General features: G+C 34.5%; 1 protein-coding gene across 3 annotated transcripts in view; it reads right to left on the bottom strand.

The window, feature by feature from the left end:
• LRP1B (LDL receptor related protein 1B) overlaps positions 1–18,756 on the bottom strand; it is a 2,222,640-nt gene that overhangs the window by 112,534 nt on the left and 2,091,350 nt on the right. For all 3 annotated transcript variants that reach the window (XM_072613193.1, XM_072613191.1, XM_072613192.1), the window contains 4 exons: positions 18,298–18,521; positions 17,192–17,298; positions 8,012–8,128; positions 5,550–5,723 (listed from right to left, as the gene is read on the bottom strand). In XM_072613193.1, coding sequence (XP_072469294.1) covers positions 5,550–5,723; positions 8,012–8,128; positions 17,192–17,298; positions 18,298–18,521 — 622 coding nt within the window. The remainder of the gene's footprint in view (positions 1–5,549; positions 5,724–8,011; positions 8,129–17,191; positions 17,299–18,297; positions 18,522–18,756) is intronic.

Below are 18,756 nucleotides of genomic sequence, written 5' to 3'. Positions count from 1 at the left end.
TCAAAGCATTAACCCCATAGATGTTTGGGAAAGACATTTTACGTCTGAAGATATAATCTTCTGTATCAGAACACAGACCATAATCAATTGACAAAAAGTGGCATCATTAAAAATCACTATTTCATCTCCTGATGGTTGAGAAGCAGCAAAGTTTCTAATCTTCACAGAAATTCTGTTTTAGGTAATAATTGTGTGTGTGTATGTGTGGCTTATTTCTTTATTGATCAATTAGGGAATTCCTAATGAGGAGGTTTTCTGCCATTGCAAACACTGGTAATAAGTTATTTTACTGAAATTAATTTCCTTTGGTTACTCAATAGACACTGAATGAATGAATACATGCATGAATGAAAAAACATTAAATAAACACTATATGTTAAGCACCATGTTAAGGGCTGGGGATACAAGTATAAACTGTCTGTTGGTTACAGCCTTTGCTGTGAATATGAATTATATTTAACCAAGACATATATTTTAAAATCTGGGAGGATTCCTTTTGCTAAAATGCTTTGGGACTCTTTTATAAGGCAGTATTCAAGATAACAAAAAGAAATATTTGAACTCATTTAAGATTAAAATTGAAGTCCAAGATGTGTAAGGGGGATAATAAAAGAACACCAGGCTGTTTTAAATGAACTTGAATCTCAAGAGGCTAAGGTCTTAATCTCTTGAGTATTACTGAGTGTAAATAAAGAAAAAAAGAAATATTTATAGATGTAATCATGCAACGTCAATAATTTTTGAGGAATTATTGAAAATGAGAGAAGTCCTGGAAAATACTTGGATGAATCTTAGATAGCCTTTGTCATAACTTCTAAAAAGGAGAAAAGTAAATCTTGAAAGCTGTAGATCAATTTGCTAATCCTTAACAAAATTCTAGAACATATTATTAAATCTATTTTGCAGGTATCAATAACTATTGAGCCAAAATGCAAGTTTTCTCATCTTTAGAAAATATATATGAGGTTGATTTATGCATGTATCAAGGATATCCTTGACGAAATTTTAAGAAAACAGGCAGGCCTTCATGAATGATTTCTATAGCAGAACACAGGTTTATAATCACAAAAATTGCCTCAAATGTACATAAAATATAAGATTTAGCTGTGTTTATTATGTATTATAAACAATAATTTGTTTCAGTAGAGTAAAACTCTCTTTTAATAAGGAGACCTTCTTGCCTATTTTAGGAACATACAAGCTCTTTTGATAAATACAGCCATAAGATTATGAATATAAATTCAATTCAATAACAACAAAAAACAAGCATTTATTGAAGAGCAAAGGCTATGAAGACAAACAATGAAAGTTTCCAGGAACTTCTATTCTGTTGGGGTCATCTGCCCACACATGTAAATAGGATGTAGTTTGAATGGGGGCAAGTCTAATGGTTGATATAATACTGAAAAGCTTTGGGTCCAAGGTGGTATCTGAACTGGGGAAGGAAGTTAGGGTTTCTAAGAGCTGGAAGTGAGAAAGGAGTACACAGAAATAGAACTTGGGATGATAAATCTAAGAAAAAAGCTATTTTGACTAGAAGGCAGAGTTCATGAAAGTAAATAATTAATTAATTCTGGAAAAATAGGTTGAATTGTGATCACAGAGGAACTTAAAGACCAGAGTTAAAACTTTTGAAATTATCAGAGAAACAGTAAGGATTCATGCCATTTTTGATCTGGGAAGTGATGCGGTCAATTGTAGGCTTTTAGAAGATTATATTGATAGCCATTTAGAGACTAGACTAGAAAGGGAAGATACTGGAAGCAGAAAGATAATTAAGGGACCAGATAATTAGATGGAGCCAGAATAGTTGAAAGACAACAGGATATATTGGATTTGGAAAACTGTAGAAGTGCTTTTAAATGTCCCAAGTCATTATAATAGTTTGGGTGAGAGGAAGTGAGATTGACTCCAATTGAAGAGAAGTATTAGAAACAATAGATATTGTGGAAATTCAATTACTAACCTTAATGATTGATGATTTTTGGAGAGTATAGGAGAACAAAGTGTTTAAGATGACTGTAAAGTTGTGATGCAGTATGGAGGCAACATGTGGGAATAAGTAGCTTGGCCTAAAACTGAATATGAGGAAGAAAGTAGTCTCATCTGCAGTTAGGCGAGACAGATACTTGACCTGAAGTCAAGAAGATCTAAATTAAATCCAGTCTCAGAAGCTAACTAGCTGTGTGGCCCTGGGCAAGTCATTTAATCTCTGTCTTCCTCAGTTTCCTCCATTGTGAAATGAGGACAATAATAGCACTTACCTTCCCAGGTTGTTGTGAGGATAAGATGAGATAATGTTTTAAAGTGCTTGCACTAATACTTTATAAAAGAAAGTGGTAACTAGGAAACACCATGGATTTCTAATGAACAAGGAATGCAAATTCATTTTGGTTTTTTTTTTGGTAAGGGGACTATAAACTGAATTATTTTTTGATAGGCCAAAATAATAGGGAGTTATAGTACATCTCCCCTGCAACAAGGCTTTTGACAAAGGCTCTCCTGATTCCATCACATAGTTTCATTATATGTTATGGACAGGATAGGATATTGTTGGCTGAATAAAAGCATTGTTTTGGTTTTTTTTAGACTGTTGAACATCACTGAGCCATGTCATTCAGGTGCTCTGGTACTATGCCAAAGGCCTCTAGACTTATTATCTTGTTCAAACTTTTTATCACTTACTGGGACAAAGACAAAAAGGGTAATCTTGTTAAGTCTGTAAATGGTATAAAGTAAGAGGAACAGTTAGAATCATAATTCAAAAAGATGTCATTAGGTTTGAACAAGGGACCAAAAGTAACAAGCTAGATAAAAAAGATAAAATCCTATATGGTGACAGATATAAAGTTCTATAAAAAATTATAAAGTTGAAAGAAATCATTTGTAAAAAGTAGGATAAAGAAAAACTGGTTTGACTGTAGTTCATGAGAAAAAGGACTGAGACTTCCAGTTTTGTTTTTTTTTTTTTTTGCTTAGGAACAAGCAGTATGATACAGTTGCCTTAAAAAAAAAGAGTGAAACTGCATTCATACAAGCATAATTTCTATAACAAGCAAGAAAAGATAACCCTCCTATATTCTGTCCTCTTTACAGCTGATGCCACATTTTAAGAGAGGCAACAACAGAGTGCTATTTACAGACCAGGAAAACCATTATGGTGAGAAATCTGAAAATCATGCCATACAAGGAAAGACAGAAGAAACTGGAGGAATTATCACAGAGAAATCAAGAATAACCTGAGGCATGAGAGAAATCTTCAGATACTCTCTGGACCATCATCTGGGAGAAACAGACTTATTTTGGATAGCACCAGAGAACTGCACTCAGAATTATGCATAAAAGTTACAGAGAGACAGATTTTGGCTGTATATAAGGGAAAAAAATCTTTTTAAAGAGTGAAAGCTAATTCCAGCTTAGTGTGTATGATGAGAAACATAGCATACAGAAATTAGAAAGTGATGGTCCTGTTGCATTCTGTGCTAGTATGACAATATCTGAAGTATTGTGTTCAGTACTGATTGTTGTATTTTAGGAAGAGCACTGTTAGACAATTAGTTGAGGAACCAAGATGGCAAAGGACATTGTTAAACAATGAGTTAGTTGAGAAACCAGCATGGTGAAGGCTTTTAATGAATTCAGTTCTTGGAAGTTGAAAGATCTGAGAACTTTTAATTGAAAAGATGTGGCAATTTTCTGCCTAGAGAGAAGACTTGGAATGGGAGACATGATGACTATCTTCACATATTTTAAAGTCTGCCATGTTGAAGAGGTGTAAGTTTCTTCTTGGATTCAGAGGGATCAATTAGTAGCAGTGGACATATATTGCAAAGAGGTAAATTAAGGTTCACAGTAAGCACAGAGTAGAATGGATTGCCTCAGGAGATAAGGGGTTTCCCCTCAAAGAGGTCTTTAAGAAAAGCTAGGACATCCATTTATCAGGTATATTGTATAGAGAATCCTATTTCACATACAGGTTGAACAAGATGACTTCGAATGTTCCTTCTAACTTCAAAATTCTGTGATTCTGTAATAATTAGACATATCCAAGACTTGTTTTTGAAACACTATGCTCTGTGTTACTAAAAGTATTCAAGTAGACCCTGGAAAAACATTTATCAAGGATGTTGTAGAATATAATTCCATGTTCAGGAATAGGTTAGACTTAAAAGACCGTAAAATTAAATATTTTATTATTTTAAGTTAAAATGAAATAAATAAATCCAAGGGTCCTCTGACCCATAGCATATAGACTTTTTGGGGGCTTCACATTTTAGGAAGGACATTTTATAAGCTGGAGCACGTTCAAAAGAGAGTGACTAAGATCATGAGAGTATTCAAAACCATGCTGTATGAAGATTGCTTGAAGGAGCTGAGGATATTTTTTTTTGGATAAGAACAGATTTAGAGGGAATATAATAATGTTTAAATAACTGAAAAACTGCTAGATAGGGGATGTTTGTGTCTGTTCTGCTTGATTTTGATCATCAAAACTAAGAAGAATGAGTAGAAATTATAAAGAAATACTTTTCAGATCAATATAAGAAAGACACTGTAAATAATTAGATTGTTTTGAAAAGAGAATCTACTTGCTCAAGTGGTAATGAGCTCCCAGCCACCTAAAACCTTTGGGTCAAAGTTAGATGATCACTTGTTGGGAAAATTTACTTAAGGTGGGTTTTGTACTTTAGGTAAGAGTGACACTAGCTGACCTCTTAGACCCCTTCCAACTTGTAAAATTTTATACGATTTGTTGAACCATCTATGCCATATATTATTAAAGACAAGAAAATATTGGAGTAGAATTTTAGGAAATAAGGTTGATTGATATATATGTGTGTGTATATGTATGCATATATGTATACACACATATATTTTTAACCCTCTCAAAAGCTATATTTTTATACTACTTTATATCTATAAATTGGCTTTTATTTCAGGGGAAGTCAAGCAAGATGATTTACTTGTACCACAATTTATTTAGATTGTTCAAATACTTTTTCAGAATGGTCAGTAATGAATCATACTCTTTTTTTTCGCTTTAGCCACAAAAGAAAACATTATATATTTTTAGAAACTGATCATTCACTTTGGAAAAATGTGTTCATATTAAAGAATTTTTTTTATTCCATGTAAAAAAGGTCAAACATTGCAAACTGTCTACAACACCATAAACAGTGGAATCATGATTTAAATGCTTTCACAGTAGGTACACCGAAGGCCTTAGACTTGGGTTGAATGAAAATTTTCATTTTCTCTATTATCTCTAGTGAATTTGCTAAGGAAGGTAATGTTTTCTAATTTTGCTTATTAAGGATAAGGTAAGATTTTCAACTTCTAAAAATAGTGACATGTACTATTATTTCACAAAAAAATTTCCCATGGCAATTATATTTGTTTAATCATTTTAAAATGGAGAAGTGGATTCATTTACTTTTTTTAATCTATGATTTAGAACATGTCAATATTTTAAAATAAATTTCCTTTGTAAAATTTAGGACAGAGAATTAATGTATTACATATAATTTTACACAAAGCAGAATACTTACAATCTTGCTGTTTATAACGATGAGAGATCAAGGCACCTTTTGTTTTATCAACATTTAAACTTAAGTATTCTACTGAGCCATGGCCAAATTTATGTACTCTAAATACACCAGTTTTAGGTCCTGCTCCATAGATGTAATCTTCAAAAATATCAATTCTATGTGGATGCAAAAGTCCTAGCATAAGAAAAGAAAGATGTGTCATTTAAAAGTTATATTAATTAATACTACTGAATTAATGAGTAAGACATTTTTTAAAAATATATAAATACCTTATTAGTGATTTTTTTAAATCAGGTAATACTTGCAATATTAAAATCTCAGATTTGTTCAGATTAATCCCCCCCTTATTTTCTAATGTAATTGAGTTTAATCTACTATATCCATTTTAGAACACACAAACTAGCAAATAGCTTTTCAAAGAAACAGTTTGAAAAACTAGACATTTTTAAAACATAAGGCTTTGGGAAAACATGACCATTATCGCCTTTGTTATTATCATAAACTACTTCTTCAAGGACCATTATATCCACATAGTAAGTTTCTAGCTATTATGGGTTCAGAAAGTAAGGAGAAGTTCGATGTTCCTCCAAAAGCTAAAAAAAAAAAGTGAGTTGAAAAGCTAAGAATTTGGTGTTTTAGGTTCTCTTAATGACCTTTAATTAATGACTTTAATTTAATGATTTTAACTCCGCGACTGATTTAACATGCTGTAAATTTTTTAGAAAAGATTCTGAGTTAGGTCCTGTTCCTATTCCCCAGGAGATTTTCATCTAAATCAGATAGGCAAGAAAAATTACAACTGATAATATATATCTATATATATCTATAAATATATATATGTATTTAGATAGATACACACACATATATACACACACATACACACAGATGAATATATATATATATACAGGTACATGTTTGCATGGATGCCATATTGGTTTGAACACAGACCAAGTCTAATGTTAGATACACTATATAACTTGTTCAGAGTAGGATTATAGGCTACACTCACATTACATTCAAGTCAAATTTTGAGGGGGTAAAGATCAATATGGTATATGTGTTACCTTTGTGTTTTGTCTTCAGTTAATATTTTATTTTTCTCAATGGCCCTGAGTAGGGGGAAAAATCATTATCTCTGTAACAAACCCATACACAAGGAGATATAGGACATGGAAAAAAGAAATATCTGTGAGCACACTAAAACTTAACAGACAGCATTGATTCTCCTATGTAACATTTTTTATCTTAGAAGATATGTCTGAAAAAGTAATTTAATTCATCTAACATTTATTTGGTTTTTGTTTTTGTAACTACTAACCAGATGGCAAGCTTGGTCTTTTCTGAAAATTTGTACAATTTTAAAGGTATCATTTAATTATATACTTTTTTGTCTTTTTAAAAAATAATAGCTAAAATGTAAGCTTATAATAATCAGTGTTACTATGCTGCAGAAGGAAGAGTTTTTTTTCTCCCTTTCAGTCAAAGAAAATATTAAGTAAAGATAAAATTTGAGGGAAAAATTAATTTTTCCTCTTAAAATATGTATTATTCAAATCAACCTTTTAAAATTATTAACAGTGGTTCATGTTGAAATTTATTTTTTAAAAGTCCACAACAAATATTAGAATATAGCCTTCACTTTCATGTTATAAACAATTAAGAGGCATGGGAAAGTGAGAGACCAAGGATACAGACAGGAAAAAGGGAAGGAAGCATGAGGGAAGGGAGGAAGATAAGGAAAAGGAAGAGGTGGGGTGGATAGCAAAGACAAAGGAGAGGAGGAGGGAATTGAGGAAGGAGAGAGAAGAGGGAAAGAAGAAAAAAACAAAAGGGGAAAGGGAGGGGTGAGTTGAAGGAGGAGCAAGGGGAGAGAGAACGAAGGGAGACACCTAATAATGACCGACACTAGGCTTTGAAAATAACAACTGGCTGATTTGCCACTCTTTTCTATTCTTAAAAGATTTAAATTCTAAAACCTTGAGGGGCTCTATTCTGAATAGAAAAAGCCACAGAAAGCCACCATTTAATTGTTTTCTGTAATTTAGCACTGTCTAACCGAAAGAGTTTTACCAGATAAAGTCAGTGCAAAAGTCATCCTCTTTTGTTTGTCTATTGTCTAGGGCAGGAAAAATATAATTTTAATAAACTTTAGTTTCATAGATTTAAAGCTAGAAAAGTAGCTGCACCTATGACTTATAGGTCATCTACTCTACCCTCTCAGTTCATAGTTGAACAAATGAAAACCTAGAAATTTGTACAGCAATTTGTGAAAGGTTCCAGTGAGTCAGAATTCAAATTCAAAACCTCTGATTCCAAGGCTAACACTCTACTGCCTCAGGCTGCAAGACTGTGGATATCTTGCTTTTGAAGAAGTCCAGAATTTAGGTCCATACAATTTCTTATGAAGTAGAATTCTGTCTAACTGGATATCAAAACATAAACAATGGAAACCTTCTACCAACCTTGTTTGCTGCTCACAGAAACTACTGAATCCGAGCCATCAAAAAAAACACTGCCAATGACAGATAGCTCAAAGTCAGCCCAATATATGCGTTGACTGAACTGATCCACAGCCAGCCCTGCAAAATAAACATGCAAGAACAAATGACGAAATGTATCTGAAATAATTTTTAGAAATTAGTGTTCTTTCCCACTCTGTCTTCCAAACATCCATTTCTAACTATGAATGACACTATTCCCTCAGGCATCATAGAATTAGATTTTCCATCTGTCTCCTTGTACAGTGGAATTTAGAAAGCTTTGATTCATTCAATGCTTCACACATAGGCACACATTTTAAATGTTTATCCCTTTGCCTGACTACTAATAGCCAACAAACTACTGCCAGAATGATAAAAAGGTCATCCCTAGAATATCAATTTTTCCTTCATATCTACTTATTACTTATGACTTCATTTTTACCATCTTGGTGGTGATAAAGGAACTATAATGTTTCTATTTTATCTGTAAAACAAGTATCAGAACCTATTACATAACATATTACAGAAATATAGGGAGGATTTATGATTTTGTAGGAGAGGGGAGCTCTTGATAGGAGAATTTTCTGAGATGTATAGTGGTTAAATGAATTACCCTGACTTACACAACTTAGAAGTATCACAGGTGGGATATGAACTCTGACCTTTCTGGCACTCTCTCTCTGTCACTCATGATAGAAAATAATAGCTTTTGAATTGGGTCCCTTTTGGCATTCATTAATCACTATTTAATTGCCCTAAATCACACTGAAAAGGTCTAGTGTCATCCACAAAGTGCAGATCTCCAAGAGTTGTTTTATAGTGGGACTCAAGTATGTTTTGTGGTTTAATATTGAGAAGCAGACATATCACATTGAAGAGTGTCCATGTCAAGAAAAAGCTGAATAGCCAAGGAATTAATGAAGGTCCTTGTTACACTGCAATCATCAACTTGTTGAAATTAGCTTTTAAAATGCAACTGCTCAAAAACTTTTAGTGGCTCTCAATGGTGGTATCCCAGTGGTATACAAACTCTTCTGTTTGACATTTAAATCCTTTACAACCTGGTTCAAGCCTGCCATGAGAGGTTCATTACTCTGTGAAATTGCTTTTCTTGCTATTTCTCACACACAACATTCTATATCCTCTATCTGTACAACTTGGCAGGGGCTACTCCTCATGCCTAGAATGTAGTCCCCTCTCAGCTTCATCTCTCAGACTCTCCAGTCTCAGTCAAAGGTCTCCATGTGTAAGCATCACCTCCTGTGTAAGGACTTTATATTCCACAGTTGTCTACAACTCAGTGAAATTAATTTGGCTTTGTTTCATATGCGTTATTTATTTATATGTGTGGTTCTTATTTCTTCTGAAAAATGTAACTTTCTTGAGGGTAAGGACTGTTCTCTTTTTTGTTTTTGAATTTCTAGCATCTAACAGAGCACCTGGCTCATAGAAGATGCTTAATAAATGCTTACTAATTGATTTTTTTTGAAATAGGCATCATATTTGCATTGTACTTATTGATGCTAGTTAGTGATTTCTACCTTAATGGAACTGTTAAAGGTATACATGATTTTCACACTCCTGAATTTCATAATAGGGACCTAATCTCAACTATCTCCACAAAATGTCAGTAATAGTTGAGAAATAGAATTGCATTGAAGCTACTGATTACCTACCTAGCCTTTATTGTAGAAGTGACAATAATTTCCCAATTCATTTTTCTATTCATTCTTTCCTTCCATTAGTCTTTAGCTGTGATATAAAACTACTTTGAATATATTACAACAGTGAGGGCCACCAAACATGGCAGCCAACCAAGAGAATCGTTAGATTTACAGTCATAATTTGTCTCCCTAATGAAGGGACTATGCTAAGAGGTATTCCTCAGTTTCTGTTAATTATGTCTTCACATACAAGTTGTCTCCCACAAGAGAATATAAGCCTCTTGAGAGTGGGGCTTACTTTACTTTTGCCTTTAAATCCTTAGCATCTAGCATAGTGTCTGGCACATAGTGGGGTTCTTATTTAATGCTTTTTGACTGGTTGTATGGAAGGACCATGGCTCTTCAATTGCACTGAAAGTTATAGTAGAAAAATTTGTGATTGAATCCTCTTTTCAGTATGCAGAAAGAGTTAAAAATAGCCAAACTAAATCATTGCTTTTTCCAAGAACCTGGTATGACATTTAGATGCACTGCCTAACCAGTCTCATAACAATAATTTGATAGGTAAACCAATTGGTTTGTGTTTTATTAGTAATTGTTTAGTGATTAATTGCTACTTGGAAACATACTCAAAGAGACTAGAAGCTAAAACATGTGAATCAGAAAGTGACACATTTCCTATGCTTTTTATTATATTTTAGATCAGTTGTATAAGAATGGTTGAAAGTGTTTTTCTCTCTAGTAATAAGTATGGTGGTTAGTGAAAATATCAAAAAACTATCTTAAAAAGGCTTTTTTTTTCCTTTAGAAAGAGTAAATTTAGTGGTCAAGGAAGAGGCAGGGAATCTGTTTTCTCTACAGTTTAAATAGATGTATCATTCGTTTATCACCTTCAACAACAGAAAGTTCTCAAGTGGCATTTATTGTAATTTGACTAAAGTGGTCAAGAAATATTCATATTATGTTAGGATATACACTATATGACTGAATGGAACTGCATCCAGTTTAAAAAAAAGCTTCTGTAACAAAACTTTTAGATGGATGGCATTTATATTCCAAGAAAGCCACAAATCAATGACTTTGATTTTTCCTTAAGCCTTTTAATAAAAAAGATAGTCTTTTAAATTAAAAAGTTAATAAAAGAATCAACTAGGTTTTCCTGTTAGAGAGATGATAGTTAAGCTTGTATGATGGGGAAACACTACTATTTATGAACCTTTTATCTTTAAAATGAAATATCACATTTCCTTTTGTCTTTAATAAAAGTCCAATAATAGTAGAAAAAAAAAGTGTTCAATCCTCCCTAGTACTCATTCTTATCAGACCTTGGAATGGTGAGCATTTGCAACCAATTCAGGAAGAAGATAAAAGATTTAAAATTACATTTCACACTTATTCTAATCAAGCACAATGAAATAACCTTTTGGAAGAAATATAGAAACTATAGTTCATTCCATTATTCTATTTCATAATACTGATAATAATTACATAACTATTTTAAAAAATCTTATGATGCCACCATCATAAGCTCACTTCAGTCACTTTTGCATCACTTTTGTCAGATTATAATTTTCCATGATACTTCTTTTATTTTCCTTCTCCCTTTTCAATTTAAATTCCATCTCCTTGCCAAAAAAAGCAAATGTAATTAATAAAGTAAAAATTTCTGAGAAATCATTATAAGAGTCAAAGGAGAATTCTTAAAGCATAGTAGAATTGCAGAAAGATGACTTAGATTAAATGATAAGGGAGGGTGTAGTGTGGGTGCCCATTTACCAGCTCTTTGCCACTGGACATGGCATTTCAACCCTCTAGGCCTCAGTTTTCCCACCTGTAATTTGAGGCTGTTGGACTAAATGATTTCCAAGTTCCCTTCTAGCCTAAATAAATGTGATTGATGAAAAAAAAAAAAAAGGTTAAGGTAGCAGTAGCCCAGAAAGCTATACCAATCTATTCATAAATTATGAGACGGAGCCTAAAAGAAATTTGAAAAAAGGGTACACGCTTTCTTATAATATTTCCACCCTCATGGTTATTACTGCTTGTGCTTTTAAGAAACTGGAATTTTCCAATCTTTTTTTTTTTTTTTGGGTGGAGGGAGGGGATGTGAGGGATAGTTTTTCAATTCACAAGGGCCTTTCCCTCAAATATTTTATAAGCCTCTCCTATAGTGCCTAATATGTTAATTGAATGAATTCATGAATAAATTAACAAAACATTCTTTAAAGTTTAATCTATGCTAGTCCATCAATGACCTTTTGCTTACCAAGAACAAAAGGGTTGAGGGAAAGCAATCAAGGCTCCGAACTGGATTGTTGCCAGATGCATTCTGCATTCATTCAGAAATTGCCACCACCAATTACTTAGGTCAGGGAGGGAAACATAAAGAAACTACTGGAGATCGATGGGGGAGGTGTTTGGGGATTGGGATCATATGGGTGCCGTGCAGTAATAAACATTTATTAAGTATATTGAGCCCAAGTATTAAGAGAGGTAAAAAGGTGAAAGAAGACACAAGCCTCACCTGTAGAGGAGGCTAAATATAAAGGTAAACCAAAGGCTTCCATGGCAAATACATTAAAGAAAGTTTTGGGGAGGTCTGTATGGGAAAGTTGTTATGACTAGTGTGGGTGACAACATGCTAACAAAGACATAAAAACAAGATAGAAGCAGGAGAAATTGGTGACTGTCTTAGAGGGAAGTCATTAGCATTAAGAGGACCAGGAAAGACTTCTTCTAGATGGTAGCATTTTTAGCTAAGACTTGAAGGCAAGAAATAATGTTCTAAGCGTAGTGGACAGCATGAGCAGATTTAGGTAGAAAAGTTCAGAGCATATTTGGAAGCAGAGACAGGGCTTTTTTGGTTAGAGAAAAGGGTACATGATAGGGAGAAATGTGAAATAAGGATAGCAAGGTTGGTTGGCACCAGATTGGGAAAAGTTTGGAATGACAAGCAAATGAGTTTATATTTCATCCCAGAATAGCTTGAACACAAGAGGGTAAGGCATTTTTGAGGCAAAAGCTATTGATATTTTAGAGTACTTGACTGTAAGAGCAACCTACAGAGAAAATGGACTAAGAAAATAGAGAGAGGTCAAGGGCAACGAGAAGGGTGGAGAGTAGCTTTAGTCGTGAGGGGTGTAGAGACCTGCAAGACTTTGCTCCTTCAATCAAATAGCTGGGGTACTACTGGAGGATAAACTTCAAGAAGGCTGAACACCTCTCTGCTCCTCCCTTACTCAGAACTCTGAAGCCTAGAACCCAGAGGAAAGAAGTGACTTCTCAGTCAAGTAGCCACCTCACATCTGAATTTATCATAAAAGAAATCGGTACAACGTCATGGATTTTTCTAGTGATACTCTGCATCATTGGAGGAATGAGATGTAGAGTCACACACTATAAAATATTAAGGTTGTAAATACTAACTTGAATTCAAGGGGGCTTAATATAGCAGTGCTTCATTTCTGTGAAGGGGGCTTGCCACAACGATCCACTGCCTGCTACATGGAATTCACAATTCTGGTTATAGATTTTCATCCCTGAAAGTGGAAAATGCCCAGAATCCTCACCCTTCTCCAAAATCCTCACCCTTATTCCAGTAATTTCTCCACTTTTTGTTTCATTTCTATTCACCCACAATTGCTTTAGAATTTCTCTGTGCCTTTTGAAATTTTTTACTGTATTGTTTCATTCACCTAAGTTCCCAAATTGGAATTCATCCTTAACTTTTCACTCTTCATCCTTCATATTCAATTAGTTGTCAATTAATTCCACATCTCTTGTATCCATCCTTATCTCTCCATTCACAGTTCAGGCTAACTCATTACATTTCCCTTGTTTGCATTTCAGTAGTTTTCCAATAACTGGTCTGTCTGCCCCAATTTTCTCCTCTCTTTCGTTCGTAATCCTTACAGCTGTCAAAGCAATACTCCTAAAGTACAGTATTAATCAAGTGATTTCCTTACTCAAAAAAAACCAAACCAAAACAAAAAACAAGCCCAAAACAAAAACAGAAACCTTCAGGAGCTCCATATTGTGTCTGTGATCAAACACAAATTCATTTATCTGAAAAGACCTTTGCATTCTGGGTCTTGGTTACCGTTTCAAGCATATTTCCATTACCCCCTTCCTATTTCAGTAAAACTGATCTACTTATTCTTCTCTCTTCTTAATAATACCATACGTAAAGTATATTCCCTTCTTACCTCTGCCTAACAGAAACCATAGCTTTTTTTTTCAGAGCTAACAAACTAAATAACACTTTTCTCCTGAGCCTTTTCCTAATCTCTCCAGTTGTTCTTCTTGCCACAAAATTATTTTGTATACATACCTACATACATACACACACATACCTACATGTGCATATATATATCTATATGCTTATATATATTTACACGTAGGTATATTTATACTTACAAGTATGCATGTTTATACTGATAAAATGTAAGTAAAGACTGAGAATAAGGACTCTTTTTTTTTTTTTAATTATCATTGTCTAGCATAGTGCCTGGTACACAAAAGACACTTAATAAATGCTTTTTGAGGTAAAAACTCCTTTACACCACTGAATTTTTCAACCATCATTTCTCCCATCCTCCTTACTTTAATAGAAGCTGATCTCTCCCTCCAAGTTATGTTATCTTTTTCAGCTCTTACCCCTAGTGACTAATCCAACTAACGGGGTCAAAATTAGTGAAACATACCCTTGCTAACTATTTTTGAATTCACATCATCCCTCTACTACAATTTTCCAATGCACTTTTTTCTTTAGAGGGGTTTTTAACTCATTTATACCACCCTTTCCATTTTTGTTATCATCTACTGACCTCTAGATCATTCCCATGACTTTTTCAATGACTGTACTATTTGACTCATGGTTTTCCCTCTCTCTGAGCCATCTTTTGCAATCATCTGGAAAAAGCTGATATTCATGATCATGATGATGATACTTTTAGCAACCTGGTCATTCCTTCCACAACTTTTAATAACTTCCTATACTTCATCAAAATCCTGATACGGCTATACTTCAGCCCTTGATGCTTTTTTTCAGAGTCAGAATTTGGAAACTCATTGTCCATCTGAAAGCTCTTATCCTTCTATCATTCTTACTTTCACTAAATCTACTCTTGACTTCTGTACAAAACTTTAATTCCTTGACCCAGGCCTATTTTCCCAGTCCCCCTCCTTCACGATGGCTTTCCTCACTTCCATATCTAGCCTGGACTCCATGGTCTCTCACTAGTTATTGTACTAGAATCCCTTGGCAGCCAGGTGGCACAGGAGATAAGAGGGCTGGGCCTGGAGTCAGTCAATTAGTTAATCAATAAATATTTATTAAGTGCTTACTATTATGTCAGACACGGTGCTAAAAACTGAGGATACAAAAGACAGTCACTGCCCTCAAAGATCATACAATCCAATGAGGGAGATGACACTCAAACAGACATATACACTAGAAGCTATATACAGAAAAAGTTGGAAATAAATAACAGAGGGAAGGTACTGGAATTAAGAGGGGTTGAAGAAGGCTTCAAATAGAAGATAGAATTTTAGCTGAGACTTAAAGAAAGTCAGGAATTCAAGGGACAGCAGGCATGGAGGATAGCCAAAGAAAAATATCCAGAGTTGAGAGATGGAGTGTCTTATTTGTGGAACAGCCAGGAAAACAGGGTCTGTCACTGGATTAAAGAGTACATGTTGGGGAATAAAGGCTAAGAACACTGGAAATGTTGGAGGGAGCCCTAGCTCCCTTATGAAGGGCTTTTTGTATTTGATCCTAAAGGCAATGGGGAGCCACTAGAATTTATTTTGTGGGGGGGGGTGTGTTATGATTGTATCTATGCTTTAGGAAAATCATTTTAGTGGATAAATGGAGAATAATTAGAGTGGGGAGAAAGTTGAGACAAGCAGGCCAACCAACAGACTATTGAATTACTCAAGTATGATGTGATGAGAACCTGCATGAGAGTGGTGGTAGTATCAGAGTGAAGGGGACATGTTTAAGAGATGATGCAAAGGTGAAATCAACAAGCCTTGGCAACATTTTAGATATGATGAATAAGAGACAATGAGAAATCCAAGGTAAGCATGAGGGACTAAGAGGCTGGTGTATGCCTTCTGCAATAATGAGTATGAATATAAGGGAAAGGGAGGATTCATAGGAAAGGGAGGATCATGAGGTCTGTTTTGGACATTTTGAATTTAAGATGTCTACCGGACTCTATTTTGAGATGTCTGAAAGGCAGTTGGAGATGTGAGACTGAAGGTTAGCAGAGGCCATAGGGCAGGAAAAGTGGATTTGAGTCATCAGCGCAGAGATCGTTATTAAATCAGTGGGAGCTTATGAAATCACAAGTGAAGCAGTATACAGGGAGAAGAGGACCCAAGAGAGAACCCTGAGAGACACCTATGGTAAGAAGGCATGATCTGGAGGAGGATCCACCAAAGAAGACACAGAAGGAGTGACTAAATATGTAAGAGAGGAACCAGAAGAGGATAGCGTCCCAGTAACCTAGAGAGAAGAAAGTATCAAAGAATTATCAATGGAAGACGCCTGATCTGTCCCCCAGAAGGCTTTCCTCAGGGGACATGCTCTCCCTAGCAGGAGATGGAAGGCAGAAGGCTCTAGCAAGAAGTCAGATCTCTTTTCATCTGCGGAGGCTTGCTATGAAGTAGCAGCAGGAAGTGGTAGACTCCATGAAGAGATGGAACATACCTGATCTTGCCCTTTGTAGCCTTTCATTAGGGATATGCTATGCCAAATAGGAGTTGGAAGGCTTGAGGTCCTAGTATACATCTAGTCTGAATGAAAAATTAACTAGGGAAATGCTAGGATTGGGGCAGAAATAGTCTTTCCCTAAGATATAATAATGGCCTAGGGGCCATTACTATAAACTAGCACAACGTGTGACATTTTACTAATGCTGAGTTCTTTTTTTATAATTTAAAATATTTAATAATCATGCAATTCATTTCAAAAAGTATTAAGTATATGCTATTTTGGTTGGTTAATAAGTATTTGTTAAGTGCCTACTATATGACGAACTCAGTGATAACAAAGGGGCCGCTAAGAAAGGCAAAAATGTGGCCCCTGCCCTCAAAGATTTTACGTTCTATGTATTAGATACAGTGCTGGGGGCTGGCTTTACAAATACAAGAAAAACATTTTCTGCTTTTGTAGAGCTTACATTCTATATTCTGCAACTTGATTAAACATCGCAATATAGATAGAAACACCTGGTTTTATAGACTGGAAAATACAGAGAAGGCTACACTCAAAATTATTTGATTACCAACCATGAAAATACAGTGCTTAAGACTGTTGGTAATTGCTAGCCTATTTTCCTGCAAAAGAAAAGAAATAGCCAAGAGAATTAGAATCTATTTAGATTCTATTCAGAATTAGAATCTAATCAGAATGAGAATCTAAAGTAGAATAATCTCCAACATGGTGGTAAATCTACCTCATCTTTTAGAAGACTGCAAAACTGGATCATACCTGTAGGTCTCTGTAAATTCTTCTGGACCAAAATCCTTCTTAGAGTACCATCCATGGCTGCTTCTTCAATATGAGAGTGGTCCCCAACGACAGTCCAGTACATCATCCTAAAGAGAGCAGATAAAAGAGGTGAGCCCTCTGTGGTCCTGTGTGTTGTTAAATGCTGCTTGGCAGTGACATTTCTCAGTGAACTAAACAGTGTCTCATAATTTGATGTCCAATAATCAATTGGGAAAATTACCTTACAAGCTCAGATTGAAAATATTTCTGCCTTTCTGGGCATCTATCTTCATGTAATGATTTCTTATCATGAACTCATTCTGTTTACACCTCCTTAGAATATTTGGCCTATGTTGAAGTGTACATCAAAATGATTTATTATTTCCAGAAAGGAAATTAATTATTTTTTCCAACAAGTGATTTCCTAAGGTGCTACATAAATCTGATAAATAAATAAATATCAGGGGTTGACTCAATAATTTAGAATTTGATGATACAATTTGGGGCTTACAAAAAATCTTTATTACTCTTCCTAATACCTCCCCTTGGGTCATTGGACTAAGTATTTACATTCCTACCTGAAGGCTAGGAAGAAGAAAAGGGACACAACCTAATCAATTGAAATCCTAACTAGAATCTCTTGTAAAATATTTAGTGAGGATGAAGTTGAAATTCAATTAAAATAAGATTTGGGAATTATCTTTTAACCTTTGTTCATCCATGCTATGTTCATCCTTCATTATCAGAGGCAGCAGAATCATAAACTCTCCTGAAATGGAATAGTTAACATGTCTAAAACTCAATTATATATTAACAACAATTGTTTATTTAGCATATTTGTTCCATTGTTTTATTTTTAAAAAAATTAAGTCACTGCATGCCCCGGTTGTGGGAATCTTTGCGACATCAATTATACTTTGAGGTATAAATTAATATGACAATGATTCCCATGTAGCAATGAATGACTCACAGAACTTTGAAACTTAAAAAAATTGCATTGAATACTTTTTCCACTTTTTTCAAAACAAGGAACTTTTTAAAATTAATATAAAAATGATTTTTATGTGGTAGCTAAAAAAATTTAAACAATAATTTATTTGGCTTACCCTCTCTTAGGATTGACAGCAATGGCATAGGGTTCTCCAGCCATATTTGTAAGGAGCCTGGTACAGTTGGGACCATTCAGTTGCCCCACATTTATCGAATATCTTAAACTTGTCCAGTGAGTGGTATAATAACTAAACCAATGCATTCTAGAATGATCTGTCCAGTAAATATTGCCAGCAATCCAATCAACAGCAATGTCCCTAGGTCTTTTGAATTCAGGACACTAGAAAGACAATAGTTTGAGAAAAAAAAAATTAAACAAGTAGGGTTGCCAATTCATCTGCATGTATGCACTGAGCTAAATCGTTGAGGAAATCTAATCTCAAATATTTGTTGTTGGGTCACTGACATTGTATTCCTCATTACCAAAGAAGACCATGCCATCAGAGAAATAATGACATGACTTGCACTTGACTTTGTTTTGACTGAGGGAGGGCTGTGCAGGTCACCAGCCTTGC

The sequence above is a fragment of the Notamacropus eugenii genome, chromosome 5, assembly GCF_028372415.1.
Source record: "Notamacropus eugenii isolate mMacEug1 chromosome 5, mMacEug1.pri_v2, whole genome shotgun sequence".
NCBI lineage: Eukaryota > Metazoa > Chordata > Mammalia > Diprotodontia > Macropodidae > Notamacropus > Notamacropus eugenii.
This window is presented reverse-complemented; position numbering and strand designations above follow the sequence as displayed.